We start from the raw sequence: 19693 nt of genomic DNA, 5'->3' as shown, positions 1-19693 counted from the left end.
GAGATGTTTTCAAGCAACAAGATAAGGTGCTCTCATTACGTCAGGGAAACCATCCTTGCGTTCTCTGCTGTGGCTCCTTCAGTTCAATGTGAACCAAGTGAACTCTGCAACACAGGCACCAGGTAACATCAAACTGGTGGGCAATGATCCTCTGTACTGCTGATCTCTTTCATGTTCTTCCTTGATCTTCTCCTTTTCTGTTTTCTCATCTTGTCTCATGTTGGCACTGACTCTTGCTGAGGCATGGTGTGCCAGGGAAGGGAAGTTCCCCTGGCAGCGCACCCCCCACCACCCCCTCTACCTTGCCCAAATGCTCAATCTTCACGGGCAGGCTATTCCGCTGTGAAGGCCCTCATGGCCAGACCTAATCCTGTCCACATTGTAACTGCAATGACCTTTGAAACTGCTTAGTCCCAGCAACTCTCACATCATGACATGCAGTTAACTGCGGATGAATGTGCAGTGATGCAGCGCTAATCTGGGGTCGGTGGAACGCATGACCCCAGATAGATTAGAGGCTCTGTAGCTGCTTTATTTCCAAATAACTGAAGAGTTCCGCTTGTGTTGAATGCGTTAGATCGCTATTCAAATATGTTTTTCAATTTTAGATGCTTTCGTTCCAAAGGGACGTGAAGGGCAAAGGTGTTGGTCGTGGTTCAGTACCAGTGCACTCTCTCTTGTGAGTCAGAAGGTGGGGGATGTGAGACTTGAGCACATAATCTAGACTGACGCTCCAGTTGAATAGGGAGTGCTGCTCTGTCGGAGCTATTACTTTTCTGATAAACGGAGGTCTCATCTGCCCTTTTCGGTTGGTGTATAAGATCCCACAGCACTCTTTCAAAGATGAGCAGAGGAGTTCTACCTGGTGTCCTGGCCAATATTTATTCCTCAATCAACATCACTAAAGCAGATTATCTGGCCAATTTCACAGTGCTATTTGTTGGAGCTTGATGTGCGCAAATTGGTTATTGTGTTTCCTATATTACAACAGTAACCACACTTCAAAAGCACTTCAGTGGCTGTGAAGCACTTCCTGAAGTCATTAAATGCCAACTTTTAGATGAAATGTTGAACTGAGGCTAGGTCTGCCTGGAATTGTGTTAATATTTGCAGGTGCTGCCTGGTTACCGAAGGTTGTTGGTGAATAGTCTGGTTACTGAGGAGTAGCTCTGTGTGAATCTTGTATTTACTTCCTGAGTCCTTTAGTCACTACGTGTTGCCTGGACTCTAATCAGATAAAACTTTTTTTTTTACCTGAACCTAGACCATGAATGTGAAAAGGACAATATGGTAACATGACCAATTGTGCCATCCACACCCACGAATGCTCCCTTCAAGTTTCATTTGTCTTTCATTGTTAAGGTTGATATCCAGAAGAATATATGTTAATACTATTAGACAATGACCAAGTCCTTTCTTTCCTTGCTTAGTATTGTACAGGCAAACTTCCAGCAGGGGTTGCTGGGCGGTGATCAGGCCTGTAACCCTGAACAGTATATATTTCCAACCAGTGATGCAGGTAATTACTGTGGTACCTGAACTCTTACTTCAGGAAAGGCTAGTTAACTTAGTTAGGGATTGAACCTAGGCCATTCCTGGTTTGTATAACTTGGTACAAGCCTATTTACCTGCTGAGCCATCAGGACATGATATTTTTATTAAATTTATATATGTTTACTGTGGTGCTCTCTCGAAAGTTGTGAAAAAGTCTTGAATCCAAAATTGGTCTTGGTAGTATCAAAGGCAAGCATGTCATTAAAGTTTTAGTGACATATAGCTCAATTTTAATACATAATATCCTATTAAGCATGCATCACTTCTTTTCAAAATCTGTTTTTCAAGTACAGAATGTTACCTACAATTAATTATTCTCACCTATAAATTGAGACTGAGGAACTTGGAAATAATTAGTACTTTAAATTTTGACTTCCGTTTTTAAGGTTCTTTACAAAACCAAGTACAAATTTTTACTGTATGTAATTATTACTTTACTATGTCAGCATTCGGGTAACTCCAGATATTTTTAAAATACCTCTTGAAAGAACAATGTATTAGCGTTTCAAATTTTTGTTGAACCAAAGCATTATTGAAATTAATAAACTGAATTTCTAAGTTATTAATACATTTATGCACTCCTGATCAGTTTTTCCTGTTATACATTCCTGTGTCCACATTTGTATTGGAAAATACCTATCTAAACATGTCAGATTGTACACATACTCCCCTGCCAGTGGTGGTGTCCGCACAGGAACAGGAGTGTTTACAGTCAGTTTCTTTAATTACAGTTAATTAGTGATTTATCTAGTAAAATGTAACTCATACATTCAGATAATGGAAGTAGTTATTTTATGAGTACTTTTTTTTCCTTTGCTGTGCTCTAATTTGTAACCTCATGCTCCTTTCCAAAATGTGTGATTACATTTGCATTATGACAAAAAGTAGCTTTCACTGTTGCTTATAATTACTTAGTTCTTTTGAGTAATGCTTAGCCACTGACACCATCTTTCCCATGGGCTACTGTCTGAGGCTGAATCAGACTGTTTGCAGCTTGGCTATGTATTTGACTTTGAGCTCAACTTGCTACCCCATAGCCTTTCCATCATGAAGACTGCCTTACTTTCACCTCTGTAACATCAACTGTATTGCCAATTCATCTCCTGCTGAAACCCTCATCCATGCCTTTGTTATCTCTAGACTAAATTATTCCAGTGCTCTCCTAGTCAGCCTAACACCTTGCACCTTCTGTAAACTTGAGCTCAATGCAAAACTCTGCTGCCTATACCCTAACTTGCACCAATTTCTGTTCATCCATCATCTCTGTGCTTGCTGGCCTACATTTGAACTGAGTCTGGCAATGCCTCAATTTTAGAATTCTCCTTGTTGTCAAATCCCTCCATGGCCTTGCTATCTCTAACCTCTCAGAACCCGACAGCGAATTACTTGTACTAGTTTCAATTTAGGATACTGTATTCGCTGCTCACAATGCAGTGGCCTCTACATTGGGGAGACCAACGCAGATTGGGTGACCGCTTTGTGGAACACCTCCGCTCAGTCCGGAAGTCTGACCCCGAGCTTCCGGTTGCTTGCCATTTCAACACTTCCCTGCCCTGCTCTCATACCAACATTTCTGTCTTTGGCCTGCTCCAGTGTTTGTGCTCGAGGAGCAGCACCTGATCTTTTGATTAGGCAATCTGCAGCCTTGCGGACTGAACGTTGAGTTCAATAACTTCAGAGCATGACTGGCCTTTTTAAAATATTTTATTTTTTAACGATGTGCCTGCTTTTCATGAAATACGAGCTGCCCATTATTCTACTATTAACACACTCTCTTGACTAATTCTTTGTATTTCACCACAAACATTAACACACTCTTTGCCTTTGTTCCAGAACAGCTTTGTTATTTAATTTCCTGCCCTCTGCCCTATCAAACACCTTCCCCTTTGTGTTCTCCCCCAGTCCCCTCCCCTTCACTTGCTTAAAACCTAATTTTCTAACCTTGGCCAGTTTTGATGAAAGGTCACAGACCTGAAACATTAACTTTGCTTCTCTCTCCACAGATGCTGCCTGACCTGCTGAGTATTTCCAGCACGTTTTGTTTTTATTAAAGACAAATGTGGTTCCATTACAGGCAGAGACAGGAGAATTTATAATGGGAAATAGAGAAATGGCAGAGAAGCTAAATAATTACTTTGTGTCTGCACAGAGGAAGATACAAGAAGTCTCCCTGAAATACCTGAGATCCAAGGATCTAGTGAGAATGAGGAACTGAAGGAAATTAGGATTAGTTAAAAAATGTAGTATTGGAGAAATTAACGGAACTGAAAGTTGACAAATCCCTAAGACACAAAGACCTTCATCCTAGAGTGTTGAAAAAGATGGCTACAGAGATAGTGGATACATTGGTGATAATCTTTCAAAATTCTATAAATTGAGCATTGCTGAAAACAGACATTTTGTCGAAGCTTTTCGTCTTGCATTCATCGGGACAATTTGCAAAATACCAATGTAAGGGAAAGCAACAAATTTATACTATGAGAAGAGAGTGCTTATTTGGCAAGTGGACTCTGATTGGTGAAGGCGTTGCCATGGAGAATGCACCAGTTCATGGTGACTGACAGCTAACTGCTAAGCTTTGTTTGAAATTTAAACCAGGCAGCTTGAACTGGTCAAGGCATTGCCCTGAGAAATGAACCAGCAGATGGCTGTAACTTGTTTAGCTGAATCAGGCTCGAAGTACAGTAACAAAAAAACATCCTCAGAGATTGCCTCAAACTTTTCCACTTTATTTTTTCTTCTCTTTTCTGTCTCTATCTGAATGTGTATCACCTATGCATGCTAGCGTGGGTGCGTTGTGTATCTGTAAGCGCTAACCGAATTTAAGTTTAATAAATGTCACTTTTCTTTAAACCAAAGAAAGCCTGTTTGTACTTATTTCTTTGCCTTATAATTGGAAAGCGGTGAACAAGGAATCACCAAGGGGGAGCTCAAAACATGGTGTTTTTAAAATTAAACCCTGTGACAGCAAGACCAGGTGAAGGCTGCGAGGGACCCCTTGATACCTTTCTCACCTGGTCGTAACAATGTCCAAAGGGACCTAGGTATCCTGGTTCATAAATCACTGAAAGCTAGCATGCAGGTGCAGCAAGCAATTAGGAAGGCAAACGGTACGTTAGCCTTTATTGCAAGAAGATTTGAGTACAGGAGCAAAGAAGTCTTGCCTCAATTGGCTGGAGCATTGGTGAGGCTGCACTTGGATTACTGTGTGCAGTTCTGGTCCCCTTGCCTGAGGAAGGATATACTTGCCATAGAGGGAGTGCAGCAGAGCTTCACCAGCCTAATTCCTGGGATGGTGGGTTTGTCCTATGAGGAAAGATTGAGGAGACTGAACCTGTATTCTCTGGAATTTAGAAGAATGAGAGGCAATCTCATAGAAACTTACAAAATTCTTAAAGGGGTAGACAGGGTAGATGCAGAAAGGATGTTTCCCCTGGCTGTCAGTTCTAGCACCAGGGGACACAATCTCAGAATAAAGGGCAAGCCATTTAGGACTGAGATGAGGAGGAATTTCTTCACTCCAAAGGTGATGAGTCTTTGGAATTCTCGGCCCCAGAGGGCTGTGGAAGCTTCAGTCACTGAGTAAGTTCAAGACAGAGACTGATAGATTTCTAGTTGCTAATGACATCAAGGGATCTGGGGATAGTGCGGAAATATGATGTTGAGGTATGTGATCAGCCATTATCTAGAGTGGTGGAGCAGGCTCGAAGGGCTGAATGGCCTACTCCTCCTATGTTCCTATTCCCTTAATAAAGACATTTTTCAGTTAAATTATCAAAACATTACATTAGGTGTCAATTGTGGCTCAGTGGTAGTACACTCACTTATGATCTAGGCGGTTGTGGATTCAAGCACTCTCCTTGAGCACGTAATCTAGAGGGGCACTTTAATGCAGTCAGTACCGTATTGCGAGTATGCTGCTCTGTGGGAAGTGCTGTCTTTCAGCTGAGACATGAAACAAGACATTAAAAGATCCCATAGCAATATTTGAAGATGAGCAGGGGGTTCTCTCGGTGTCTGCTAACCTTTATCTTTCAATTAATATTAAAAGATTAACTGGCTATTTATCTGTTCTTGTTAGTGTGATCTTACTGTGCATAAATTGGCTGCTGCAATTTCCTACAACCATGTCTACATTTTTTTTAAAAAAGTACTATGTTGATTGTCAAGTGCTTTAGAAAGTCCTGAAATTGTGAAAAGTGCTTTTTAAATGCAAGATCTTGCTCATCGAGTAATGTTGCTAAATTTATACCTTCTAGTTCGGTGTTTTTATTAAGATATTGTCCATATCCAAAATATTATGTTGGAATATTTGCGATCATATTACGCTGACAGATCATTTGAATCATTTTACTTAAATCAGTTTCTGTGTAGATATTGACCTGGATTTTGTGTTAATAATAGTGAGACTATCGGTGTTCACTTCTTATTCAGTAAATTGGCCAATAACTGCTGAAGTATGCACATGTGCAGTTAATTATGAAAATCTGGAAATTATCCTGCTCCTCCACAGGCTCTGCTATAACAGAATCTCGCCAATAGGCTTGATGTGAAGTATCAGTACTTGCCACTAAATTATTCACCTAAACAAGTAAGAAAATGTTGGAGCTGGTGCATTCAGGTGTAAGTATAGTGTGATAAGTGATCATTGCTGCCAAAAAAAGATAATTTTGTAGGGGTGTAGTCTTATTCCTTCAGAAGTTAATCATGTGGAGATGTAAATTTTTAAAAGTTTGTCTCATTATAATCTCATCTTTCTCTATCTTTGTTTTGCTAACTGTACTTGGTTTAAATCTAAGTTTTACTTTCTACTTTCTACTTCCTGGTTTAGACTCTGCGTGTTTTTACGACTGCAGTGGGAGCAATGCACTGTCAATTCAGTCCCATCACTCCACAGGTCAAGCATATTATTAAAGTTTTCCCACCCAACTGGAAAACAGCCAAATTAAACACTGTAGTAACCCCCAGAATAAAACAGACCAAACGAGGTACCTTTAGACAACAACAAATTAACTATTTATTAAAACTAAATCTTAAACGCTATTAAGATAAACCTATGTCGAAAGACCTTATAACTTCTTATTTTAACCAAACTCCCCCATTCACGCACATACATTCAAACTGGTTTCTTTTGAAGAATGCTTTTAAAAATTAGCTGTGACTTAAGAATAAGTAAATAATTGGGTTGTTGGTCTTTGCGGATTGTGTTCCTGATGGGTGAGGTATCCAAGTTTAAAATAATTAAATGCCATGTGAAGTCTCCACGCGGATTTGATGAAATACTCCTTCAGTAGATAGGCCTTCAAAACACTTGGGCTGCAGCAGGCGTCGAGCAGTTCTTTCAGCGATGAGCACAGCACAGGTCTACTTGAATTTTTAAAAACCAATCGTCTCTCAGTTCAAACTTTACTGTGAGTTCCAGCAAACAATCAGTCAAGAGAGAGTCAATCTTGAAGCAAAGACTCTTAGATTGGAAGTAAAGAAAAGGAATTTTACTATTTCCAGCAATACAAATGGTCTCTTCAAAGGGGTTTTCCCCTCCTTCGGCAATTAATGTGGCCTGTAGCTCATTGTAGAATTTCTGCTGAGAGAAATAGACAGCTCTTTCCTTCACTGGTGTCCCTCAAAACTGGTCTTAGCTGGTTTTTGCACACATTTAAATTGAGACATTATGCAATGTGACCTCTCCTGATGTTGCCTAGGTAACAAATGCAGCTGTGGCACACTGTTCTCAGAAATATAACACTTCTCTCTCTGTCTTAGCTCTGACGATGTGGAATCTGTATGGGTAGAACTGAGAAACACTAAGGGGCAAAAAACATTAGTGGGGGTTGTATATAGACCCCCAAACTGTAGTGGTAATTTTGGGAATGGCATTAAACAGGAAATTGGAGACACATGCGATAAGGGAACATCTGTAATTATGGGTGACTTTTATCTGCATATAGATTGGGCAAATCAAATTCAACACAATACCGTAGAGGAGGAATTCATGGAATGTATACAAGATGGTTTTCTGGACCAATACGTTGAGGAACCAACTAGAGAGCAGGCCATCCTAGACTGGGTATTCTGTAATGAGAGAGGAATAATTGACAATCTAGTTGTGCGAGACCCCCTTGGGGATGAGCAACCATAATATGATAGAATTCTTCATCAAGGTGGCGTAGTTGATTCTGAGACTAGGGTCCTGAATCTTAATAATGGAAACTACAAAGGTATGAGGCGCGAGTTGGCTATGATAGATTGGGAAACGTTATTTAAAGGGATGACGGTGTATAGACAATGGCAAACATTCAGAGAACGCATGAATGAACGGCAACAATTGTTTATTCTTGTCTGGCGCAAAAGTAAAATGGAAAAGGTAGCCAAACCATGGCTTACAAGGGAAATTAGAGATAGCGTTAGATCCAAGGAAGAGGCATATAAATTCACCAGAAAAAACAGCAGACCTGCGAATTGGGAGCAGTTTAGAATTCAGCAAAGGAGGACCAAGGGATTGATTAAGAAGGGGAAAATAGAGTACGAGAGTAAGCTTGTGGGGAGCATAAAAACTGACTGTAAAAGTTTCTATGGGTATGTGAAGAGAAAAAGATTTGTGAAGACAAATGTAGGTCCCTTACAGTCAGAAACGGGAATTTATTATGGGGAACAAAGAAATGGCTGACCAACTAAATGCATACTTTGGTTCTGTCTTCACAAAGGAGGACACAAATATCATAGCAGAAATGTTGGGGGACACAGGGTTTAGTGAGAGGGAGGAACTGAAGGAAATCAGTATTAGTAGAGAAATGGTATTGGGGAAATTGATGGGATTGAAGACCGATAAATCCCCACAGCCTGATAATCTACATCCCAGAGTACTTAAGGAAGTGGCCCTAGATATAATGGATGCATTGGAGATCATCTTCCAAGATTCTATAGACTCTGGAACAGTTCCTACAGATTGGAGGGTAGCTAATGTAACCCCACTATTTAAAAAGGGAGGTAGAGAGAAAGGGAATTAGACCAGTCAGCCTGACGTCGGTAGTGGGGAAAATTCTAGAGTCCATTATCAAAGATTTTATAGCAGAGCACTTGGAGAATAGTGATAGAATCGTACAGAGTCAGCATGGATTTACGAAAGGGAAATCATGCTTGACAAATCTACTAGAGTTCTTCAAGGATGTAACTAGTAGATTTGATGAGGGGGAGCCAGTGGATGTGGTTTATTTGGACTTTCAGAAGGCTTTTGACACAGTCCCACATAAGAGATTTGAGTGTAAAATTAAAGCATATGGGATTGGGGGTAGTGTATTGCGATGGATAGAAAATTGGTTGGCAGACAGGAAACCAAGAGCAGGAATAAATGGGTCTTTTTCCCAATAGCAGGCAGTGACTAGTGGGGTATCACAGGGATCGGTGCTAGGACCCCAGCTATTCACAATATATATTAATGATTTAGATGAGGGAACTAAATGTAATATCTCCAAATTTGCAGATGACACAAAATTGGGTGGGTGGGTGAGTTGTGAGGAGGATGCAGAGAGAATTTAGGGTGATTTGGACAAGTTAAGTGATTGGGAAAATGCATGGCAGATGCAGTATAATGTGGATAAATGTGAGGTTATCCACTTTGGTAGCAAAAACAGGAAGGCAGATTATTATCTGAACGACTATAAATTGAGAGGGGAATATGCAATGAGATCTGGGTGCTCTCGTACACCAGTCGCTGAAGGTAAGCATGCGGGTGCAACAGGCGGTAATAAAAGACAAATGGTGTGTTGGCCTTCATAGCGAGCGGATTCGAGTACAGGAGCAGGGATGTCTTGTTGTAATTATACAGGGCTTTGGTGAGGCCACACTTGGAATATTATGTGCATTTTTGGTCTCCTTATCTGAGGAAGGATGTTCTTGCTGTGGAGGGAGTGCAGCGAAGGTTTACCAGACTGATTCCTGGGATGGCGGGTCTGACGTATGAGAAGAGATTGAGTCGGTTCGGATTATATTCGCTGGAGTTCAGAAGAGTGAGGGGGGATCTCATAGAAACCTATAAAATTATAACAGGACTTGACAGGGTAGATGCAGGAAGGATGTTCCCGATGGTGGAAAGTCCAGAACCAGAGGTCGTAATCTAAGGATATGGGGTAAACCTTTCAGGACTGAGATGAGGAGAAATTTCTTCACCCAGAGAGTGGTGAGCCTGTGGCATTTGCTACCACAGAAGGCAGTTGAGGCCAAAACATTGTATGCTTTCAAGGAGTTAGATATCGCTCTTGGGGCAGAAGGGATCAAAGGATATGGGGGGGGGGGGAAAGCAGGAAGAAGTTTCTGAGTTGGATGATCAGCCATGATCATAATGAATGGCGGAGCAGGCTCGAAGGGCCGAATGGCCTACTCCTATTTTCTATGTTAATGGTACACTGTTTTTAACAGTCTTAAAGGCACACTGTTTCAAACAGAGGAGAAAAAAATACAGTTCTGAGAGAGTCTGTGAGGATCCTTCAACCTGATTGGTTGAAGAACCTCACTGTTTCTTGCCCTGCTCACGGATGCCACCGATCCCCCGCACAGGGTGCTGCAATTGGAGTAAGTCTCTGCTCAAAAGCTCTTAAACTTTGAGAGTAGCTGTCAATGTGGGGAATGATGAGCGCTGTTCCTTTGCCGCTGACTGCAAAATCTGGGCAATTATATTTTACATCATGTGTGAATTGGAACTAGAAGTTACAAAAAAAGTGGTCTGTTATAGAATTAATTCTTTTGTTGAGAATTGTAAGATATTTATCATAGTCTATTATATATAAAATGCCATAAAAACAGCTGTAACTATTTGTGCAAGGACTTGGAAATGTAGTGAAACTCCTAATTACTGCGATTGGATGACAACCATTCCATCCAGTAGAGGTGGGGCTCTGAATAAATTAAGCATCCAGTCTTGGGATGCAAAATTGTTTCTGGTGACCTCATAGTAAAAGATCATATCTACTTTACCTTTGTGCCAATTTTTAAAAATAAAACTACCAAAGAGTGGAATATATAATTCTTTTCACTGCATGTTTCTATTGAGTAGTACGCAAGATCATAAAATGCAGTGCTTTTTTTTGTTTGTCAGCTTTATTTTCTCCTAACTCTCCTGGTTTCCCTGTGCTCTCTACTATTCTACTGCTCTGTCAGTGCTATTCTGAGTCAGTGTTAAAATTTCACAGATCTCCAGTATATATTGTCATAGGGTCATTGTCACTTGTTACTTTTGTAAGTGGGCCTTGCATTTTCTGTGATCAGAGTGCGCCTTTACTGTCCAATATCTGGTTAAATGATGGCTTAACTTGGAGATGGTAATACAGGCACTTTTTGGGGCCTACTCGGTACTATAACCTTGCAAAAGCTGCCGTATGCATTTTTGAAAGGTGGGCTGAAGCACACTTTAATGAGGCATTATTAGAAACTGATTTATTATATACGAAATAGGAATGACTACAATACAGTTTTCCAGCAAAGCTGTTCCTTCTAACATAAACGTAAGGAATTTACGATTCTGCTTTTCTTCTCGGTAAAACTAACTTACAAGTCAACTGCTCCCTAAGTTAACTGGCGTTCTTTAGACTATGAGCAGAATGGACTGTTTTTGGACTTCTGTGTTTGTTTCTGATTTGCTGTCACTGTTGCCTACTAAGTTTTGTTTAATTACTTTGCAAAGGGTATTTCACCTACATTGGTTAGAAACCAAAGAGACCAGCTACTGTGCTGCTTTGAAGGCCTTTGATTTAGGACTGAGATGAGAAATTTCTGCACTGAGGGTTGTAAATCTTTGGAATTTTGTACCCAGAATGCAAACAGCAGCTTTTGCAAGGTTATCGTACCTAGTAGGCCCCAAAAAGTGCCTATATTACCATCATTGAGAGCTTCATCGTTGAGTATATTCAAAGCTGGGACAGAGAGATTTTTGGTGTGTCAAGGAATCGAGCGATACGGGGTGAGGGTGGGAAAGTGGAGTTGAGGCAGAAGATCCGCCGTAATCGTATGAATGACAGAGCAGACTTGATGGGCCAAATGGTCCATTCTTCCTCTTTCTTATGCCCTTATAGCAAAAGCCATTTGTTAAATGCCACCTGTGATTACTCTCATTGTGTCAAACCACAGTAATAGGCATTGGTGAGTAATGCTTTTGCTAGGAGGGTCCATCTCTAATCACTTGCTGCACCACCCTCCCATAGCTAATTAACTCACTATTGAAGCTAATCTTTGACTGTTGGCTACATTTGATGTATATGAAATACAAATTGATAAAATTCTGCTTGAGTACTGCTGGTAAACTCAGGGAGTTCTAGTTAGCTGTTGTCAGAAACTGGTAAAGAATGAATTTTTCTGCAACCCTTATCCACTTTCACTACTGCAACATATTTCATTTTGGAACATATTACTACCTTAAAGATGCTTGATAAATTCAAATTGTTGTTGTTAACTCACCATTGTGGAGGATTGAATCTGTGGCACAGCATCTTGGTCCTGCAACCTGCTGCATTGCCATAATATAGGATAGTAGTTAGCCAGATTGGCACATTTATGCATGGAGTGGTCTTAAATGTTTGAGTTTCAAATTGGCATGGCACTAGTATAAACTCGACCCAGTTTCAGAAGTAAGGCATTTTTAGTATAAACTAGGAGTTGGTAACAACAGAAGTTCCGCCTTAGAGATGCCAAACAGTATAGCTGGGCAATTATAGCTGTACAGATTTGATTAATTAGTCAGGGTTATAGCAATGGCTTGCCAAATGACTGAAATGGTCTGATATTTTTGTTAGAGATTCTTAATGATATTTTTAGTGCTGCTGACAATTCAGAGCTGAAGTGGGATTAGTCTTTATTGAATATTTTTATGCATGTTTGGAGAACTGCTTTTGTTTGTTTTGGAATTTTCTCATTCCGTAGTGCAACTCATCTCTTTTGTATTTGTGACAGTGCATTTAAAAAAGAAATAGGCTGCTTTAGAGAAAGTTTGGGAGTGTTTGCTTAATTCAGCTTGTGCTAGTGTTTTTTTGCCCCTTGTAGCATAATGAAACATAAAAAAAACGTATATAAATATGGATGACCCACCAAACAGGAAAACCTCCAGCTGTAACAGTGAACTCTCATTTGGTAAATTCAGCATGTAGTTGAACTGTGCAAACAAGAAGGTTCCAGTTTGATTTCTGCCCTGTGGTGAGTTTGCTAATCTCAGATGGAATGGTGGTACTGTGATACAAATGACCTCAGCACCAATAGGTTAAGTAGGTGCATCTCATTAAGAATTTGGTTGCTGTCCAAGATATTTAGCTCTCTGCAGAGTCTATTACTATTCGTTTCTTTTGTATGATTGAGAATGACCTTGGAAAATCTCACTTTCCGATGTGAGATTCAATGGGTATAGATGCACTGCACGTAAGAATGTTTATCATTTGTACTGTGTTTTTTTCGTCCCCTCTCGTGCTATCCCCCCTTCCCTACTCTCATTCTGCCCTGATTAGTTCAGTTCCCTTATCCATATAGGATGTGTATCTGCATATATGGACTTGAATAAGGTGATCTGTTTTACATTGGTTTATCAGTTAATGCTGTGTTTGGTAATGAACTGTTACCTTTGCTAAATGTTTTATAAACTTTGAGAATTCTAGTATTGGTGCAAAACTGCCATGTGTTTGTATAACGTTATAAACAAATATCATTTTGCATTTTTTGCAGAAACTGAAGGTTTCAAGATTGATACAATGGGCACCTACCATGGTATGACACTGAAGTCTGTAACGGTAAGTGGTGTTTCCCATTCTTATGGATTAAAATGGAGCAGATGTTTAGGATTTAAAATACAAACACATGCAAGAGGTTTGTTGTGCTCAGATTGAGAGCAGAATAGTAAATTGCTTTTAAAAAAAAATTTCATTCAGGGGATGTGGATATTGCTGGCAAACCCAGCATTTATTGTCCATCCCCATTTGCCCTTGAGAAGGTGAAGGTGAGCCACTGCCTTGAATACAGCTGAGTGGCTTGCCAGGCAATTTTAGAGGGAGTTAAAAGTTAACCAGATTGCTGTGGGTCTGGAGTCACTTATAGGCCAATCTAGGTAAGAACCATAGTGAACCAGATGGGTTTTTATGACAGTCTGGTAGTTTCATGGTGGCTATTATTGATATCTTTTTATTTCAGATTATATTTAATTAATTGAATTTAAATTCCAGCTGCCGTGGTGGAATTTATACTTGTGCCTCTGAATTAGTGGTCCAAACCTCCCGATTACTAGTCCAGTAACATAATTACTGTGCTATAGTGCCCTCATTTGAAAGACTGTTTCATATATTTTTACTTTTCTAAGCAATTGCAGTGAGATCCTTGATGGAATTGTTTCCATTCTTTTCTTGAAAGGCTGAGTTACCTTGAATATAAAAACCCTTCTGAGTAGTATTTTCTTGAGGAAAATGCTGCTGTAATTCCCTACAGCCGACTTTAAAATTATTTTATTTTGAATACTTAATTAGGTAATTGCTTCCCTCTGCTATGTCTTTTACTGTTATCTCTCAATTCTGTCTGGAGAAACTGAGTTAGGCTGCAGTTGGGTGGCAGTACCTATCTGTGGCCTCAGATTGCTTATGTGAGAAACCGTGGTCCCTGGCAAGGAGCAGGGGGTTACTGTGAAATAAAAAAAATAAATTGGACTAATAGCAGTACAGTATTAAGTTTTATCACTTAAACTGTCAGTTTCGGACATGTTGTACCATATTCTCCAGTGGCAGCAGCGTGAAAACTGGCTTAAATGCAGGAAATTTGCAATGCACCATTTATTTTCATGGTGCCAGAGCTATGATAATGACATTCTAACTGTGTTGGTGGGGCAAAAGTACCAGGAAAATATGGAGTGGAATAATTAACGGATTAAATCACTTACTTCGTACTTTCACTTTTGCGTTGTTCAAGATTCCTTACATTGTGGCTGTACTATTACAATGGCACAAGTCCACAGGAAAATTTGGGTATGGTTTTTCAGATTGCCCCTTTCACTTGTAAGCTAATCAGGTTACAGGAGGGTCAGCAAATGGCTCTATAAAGAATCAAGACGATTCTAATCAAAATATTCAAATGGGATAAGATCAGAAATGACAAAAAACTTAAATTGCAGTTGTAATATTTTGTACCAGTGGGAAGCAGGTGATTTTATTAATTTTTAATTACATAATTCTATAAATATTTGTGCTATTGAGGCAGAGCCACTGTAATTACTAATATTTTGTCCAGTAAATGGGTGAGCTCTTTTTCGTCTGATAGTGCCTTTGAAATACTCCATGTTGCATCACTCTGCACTCTATAATTCAAATATTAATCGTGCATAGCTTAATATTCCCTGAAAAGCCAGGGAGGTAGAAATACAATTTTTAATAATCCTTTGAATTAACTTTAAAAGTAGCTTTCCATCAAATGTGAAAACTTGAGTTCGTGCTAAGATTTGCTGCCTCTGTGACTTATATAGTTTATGTGGTCTTTACTGAAGTGTTTCTGTTTCCTATACTTTAGAGAGCAGACCCTGGTGCTGAATTATGGTCATATTACAGCTGCTGCATGATTTCCAAAATAACGTTTTTGTGTCTGATATTAAACCTCCACGTTTCCTGTGTAACTTGTGTAGAATGCTATTTGTGCAACTTAAACTTGCCAGTCTCTAATCAAGTGTGTTTCATCTGCCAGTGGTGTTCAAAAGCATTACGTAGAAGCTGTCCAAACTTTCGATTAGGGAAAATGATCTAAAATTATGCTGTTTTATCTTTTAAAATTACAAACATTTTTTGGTTTGTTGGCTGCAGTCTTTGAAAAGAGAAATCCTCTAACAGTCACTCAGATTATATTGCTGGAAGCATGAGTGAAATTCAAGAAGCTTTCTGTGGCATAACTTTTGATCAGCAATGAGTTTCTTTGTTCAGACTGTCGCCAGATGTGCATGGGTAAAAGGAAACGCTGTCTTTTTAGCAGAAGCAGTAATATGATATGAATAGTTTTCTTGAATTACGCAATTGACCATTTTGGTTGATTTCCAATTAGAGCTGAAGAGTCTCATTGTTTATAAACACGGGTTAAGTGACATATCTGCTTATCGGCCAGTACAAAGAACAAGAACAAAGAGCAGTACAGCACAGGAACAGGCCATTTGGCCCTCCAAGCCTGCGCCGATCTTGATGCCTGTCTAAACTAAAACCTTCTGCACTTCCGGGGTCCGTATCCCTTTCTTCCCATCCTATTCATGTATTTGTCAAGATGCCTCTTAAACGTCGCTATCGTACCTGCTTCCACCACCTCCCCTGGCAGCAAGTTCCAGGTACTCACCACCCTTTGTGTAAAGAACTTGCCTCGCACATCCCCTCTAAACTTAGCCCCTCTCACCTTAAACCTATGTCCCCTAGTAACTGACTCTTCCACCCTGGGAAAAAGCTTCTGACTATCCACTCTGTCCATGCCACTCATAACTTTGTAAACCTCTATCAGGTCGCCCCTCCACCTCTGTCGTTGCAGTGAAAACAATCCGAGTTTATCAAACCTCTCCTCGTAGCTAATGCCCTCCAGACCAGAACCTCCACATTCCTCTGGTAGTGTGGCGACCAGAATTGTACGCAATATTCCAAGTGTGGCCTAACTAAGGTTCTGTATAGCTGCAGCATGACTTGTCAATTTTTATACTCTATGCCCCGACCGATGAAGGCAAGCATGCCGTATGCCTTCTTGACTACCTTATCCACCTGCGTTGCCACTTTGAGTGACCTGTGGACCTGTACGCCCAGATCTCTCTGCCTGTCAATACTCCTAAGGGTTCTGCCATTTACTGTATACTTTCCACCTGTATTAGATCTTCCAAAATGCATTACCTCACATTTGTCCGGATTAAACTCCATCTGCCGTTTCTCCGCCCAAGTCTCCAACCGATCTATATCCTGCTGTATCCTCTGACAATCCTCATCACTATCCGCAACTCCACCAACCTTTTGTGTCGTCCGCAAACTTACTAATCAGACCAGCTACGTTTTCCTCCAAATCATTTATATATAATACAAACAGCAAAGGTCCCAGCACTGATCCCTGCGGAACACCGCTAGTCAGAGCCCTCCTTTCAGAAAAGCATCCTTCCACTGCTACCGTCTGTCTTCTATGACCGAGCCAGTTCTGTATCTGTCTTGCCAGCTCACCTCTGATCCTGTGTGACTTCAACTTTTGTACCAGTCTGCCATGAGGGACCTTGTCAAAGGCTTTGCTAAAGTCCATATAGGCAACATCCACTGCCCTTCCTTCATCAATCATCTTCGTCACTTCCTCAAAAAACCCGATCAAGTTGGTGAGACACGACTTTCCCTTCATAAAACCATGCTGCCTCTCGCTAATAAGTTCATTTGTTTCCAAATGGGAGTAATTCCTGTCCCGAAGAATCCTCTCTAATAATTTCCCTACCACGGACGTAAGGCTCACCAGCCTATAATTTCCTGGATTATCCTTGCTACCCTTCTTAAACAAAGGAACAACATTGGCTATTCTCCAGTTCTCTGGGACCTCACCTGTAGCCAATGAGGATACAAAGATTTCTGTCAAGGCCCCAGCAATTTCCTCCCTTACCTCCCTCAGTATTCTGGGGTAGATCCCATCAGGCCCTGGGGTCTTTTCTACCTTAATGCTTTGCAAGACGCCCAACGCCACCTCCTTTTTGATAACAGCATGACCCAGACTATCTACCCTCCCTTCCCTAGACTCATCATCCACCAAGTCCTTCTCTTTGGTGAATACTGATGCAAAGTACTCATTTAGTACCTTGCCCATTTCCTCTGGCTCCACGCATAGATTCCCTACTCTGTCCTTGAGTGGGTCAACCCTTTCCCTGGCTACCCTCTTGCTCTTTATATACGTATAAAGTAAGTTTAGCATCAGTTTTGGGGAAAGCCTTCAGGATAATTTTGAGGTGAGCACTGTTCAAGGTTAATGAAAATGAATTCAGGGAATTGTTTAACTTGCTGGAGATTGTACTTGATTTTATACACTTAGATTTTCAAAAAACTTTTAACAATGTTTGGTTTGGGAATAAATGGCTACAGTAGAGGCTCATAAATAAGAGGTAAGATATGATGCTAGATAGATAGTTGGTCTAAAGTTAAGAAACAGGATAGCTATTTCTGGAAATATTTCTAGTTGATCTATTTTGAACATGGTTCTCAAGAGTTGGTCTTGGGTCATTACTATTTTTAATATATACTAATAATTTTGAAGATATTGTAAGCAAACTCTCCAGGTTTGCATATAACATTTAAAGGGAGACAGAGCAATTAATGAGGGACCACATAAGTATATTCAGAAGGACTTTTTGAGTAACTAGACAAAGTAGTTCATAGAATATAAAATATTCGAATTGGACCAGGGTAAGAGAACAGGTATCTATGCTAAATGGCACAGTCCTAGAGTGTGCTTATCAGGAAAGAGATTTTTGTGTTGTAGTTTAATCTAAGAGTCAGACAGCCCAGTACTTGGTTGTGGCAAGAAAGGCAAATAGGCATGGAGAATACCTCAGAAGGTTGTATTGTTACTATATATGACAATGACCATGCCCCAATCTAAAGTAATGTGTGCACTTCTGATTACTGAATTGCTGATAGGATGTTATTGCCCCCAAGTGGCACGAAGGTGAAAAGTAAAGATAGTACCAGAAATGTGAGTTATGAGTAATAATTAAAGGCAGTTAGATTTGGTTTTCTTTGGAAAGGTGAGACTTCTGGATAATCTAATTGAAAGTTTCAAGATTATGAAGAGAATTGCCAAAATAGACCCAAGCAAATGGTTTTAAACAGTATCTATGTAAATTTTGCAGTATGATGAGATCTTCAACTACTAGTCGACACATTATAAATGTTGGACGTTGGCAGTAAATCAAGGAGTTGGGACTTTAAAACCAATGAGTAATAGTGTTGCAGAATAAGTTACTAGGAAAGACCGCTGAAACAGAAAGATTCAATAGCTGAAAGCTTATGTTACTGTGCAAACCCACCAGAGGAAATTGTGAACTTGAATTCAATAAATGTGGTAATTTGTGGGCTGGCACCAGATAAAATTACCATGAAAGCTGCCTAATTTCCTGGCTCACGAATGTCTTTAAGGAAGACACTTGTTATTGCCAGGTCTGGTCTGTCCTACATGTGGTTCCAATCCATGCTGTTTGCCCTGAGGACTTTAAGAATCAACCAATCAATAGCCTTCCCAGTGTTGTCTGTATCCCAAGAACAAATAGAGAAAGTTTGAACATATTTGAGATGTTTTTGGAGATGAGGGTTATCATAAGGTGGGCAACAAGGTGAATCTGCTTAAAAAGGAGACGGACCTTTACCATTCTAAAAGTTGTTAAGAGTCAAACGTGCAAAATTTTAAATCAATGACCTGTTGTTTCTTTTTACAGAATAGGCATTAAGGTAAAAATGTTCTTTATTTGTTTTCTTTTCCTCCCTCAGTAGATTTTGCATGGATACTGGATAATTTCCTCCATTTATTCTTGTTGATTAAATCTTTGAAATAGTTGAGCAATCCATGTGGATTTTCTTTGGATGGGATCGAAACAGTTGTCAATGTAGCGGGAAGAAAAAGGCGAGGGAGGAGGCCTGAAACAAGGAATGTTCGACATATCCTGCAAAAGGAACAGCATAGCTAGGAGCCATGCGAGTACCCATAGCAACACCCTTTTTATTTGGAGGAAGTGAGTGGCGTTAAAGGAGAAGCATAGAGCTGTCAGAGCATCCTGGTGGGGGATGGTGGTGTAAAAGGATTGGATGGAAAAGGAGGCGATTAGGGCCTGGAAACTGAAGTGACAGAGGGCGTTGGAAGAGTCACAGATGTAGGTGGAAAGAGACTGGACAAGAGGAGAAAAAAATAATCGTGATAGAAAGAAATTAGTTTGGTGGGGCAGGAACAGGCTGAAACTATATGTCTACCAGAACAGTCCAGTTTGTGTATTTTGGGAAGGTCTAGAATCGAGCTGTGCTTCGTTGGGCGATTGAGGTTGGAGGCTGTGGAGGGAAGATCTCCAGAGGAGACAGTCCTGGAAGTAATGGCTTGATGTTTGGTGGTGGGGTCATGGTCCAAGGGGAGGTAGGAGGAAGTGTCAGAGTTGCCGTTCGGCTTC

General features: G+C 40.3%; 1 protein-coding gene across 1 annotated transcript in view; it reads left to right on the top strand.

Moving 5' to 3' along the window:
- cdc73 (cell division cycle 73, Paf1/RNA polymerase II complex component, homolog (S. cerevisiae)) overlaps positions 1-19693 on the top strand; it is a 455163-nt gene that overhangs the window by 110328 nt on the left and 325142 nt on the right. The window contains exon 10 of the mRNA XM_068037710.1: positions 13252-13316. Within this exon, the coding sequence (XP_067893811.1) occupies positions 13252-13316 (65 nt within the window). The remainder of the gene's footprint in view (positions 1-13251; positions 13317-19693) is intronic.

This window comes from Heterodontus francisci, chromosome 8 (genome assembly GCF_036365525.1).
Source record: "Heterodontus francisci isolate sHetFra1 chromosome 8, sHetFra1.hap1, whole genome shotgun sequence".
NCBI lineage: Eukaryota > Metazoa > Chordata > Chondrichthyes > Heterodontiformes > Heterodontidae > Heterodontus > Heterodontus francisci.
This window is presented reverse-complemented; position numbering and strand designations above follow the sequence as displayed.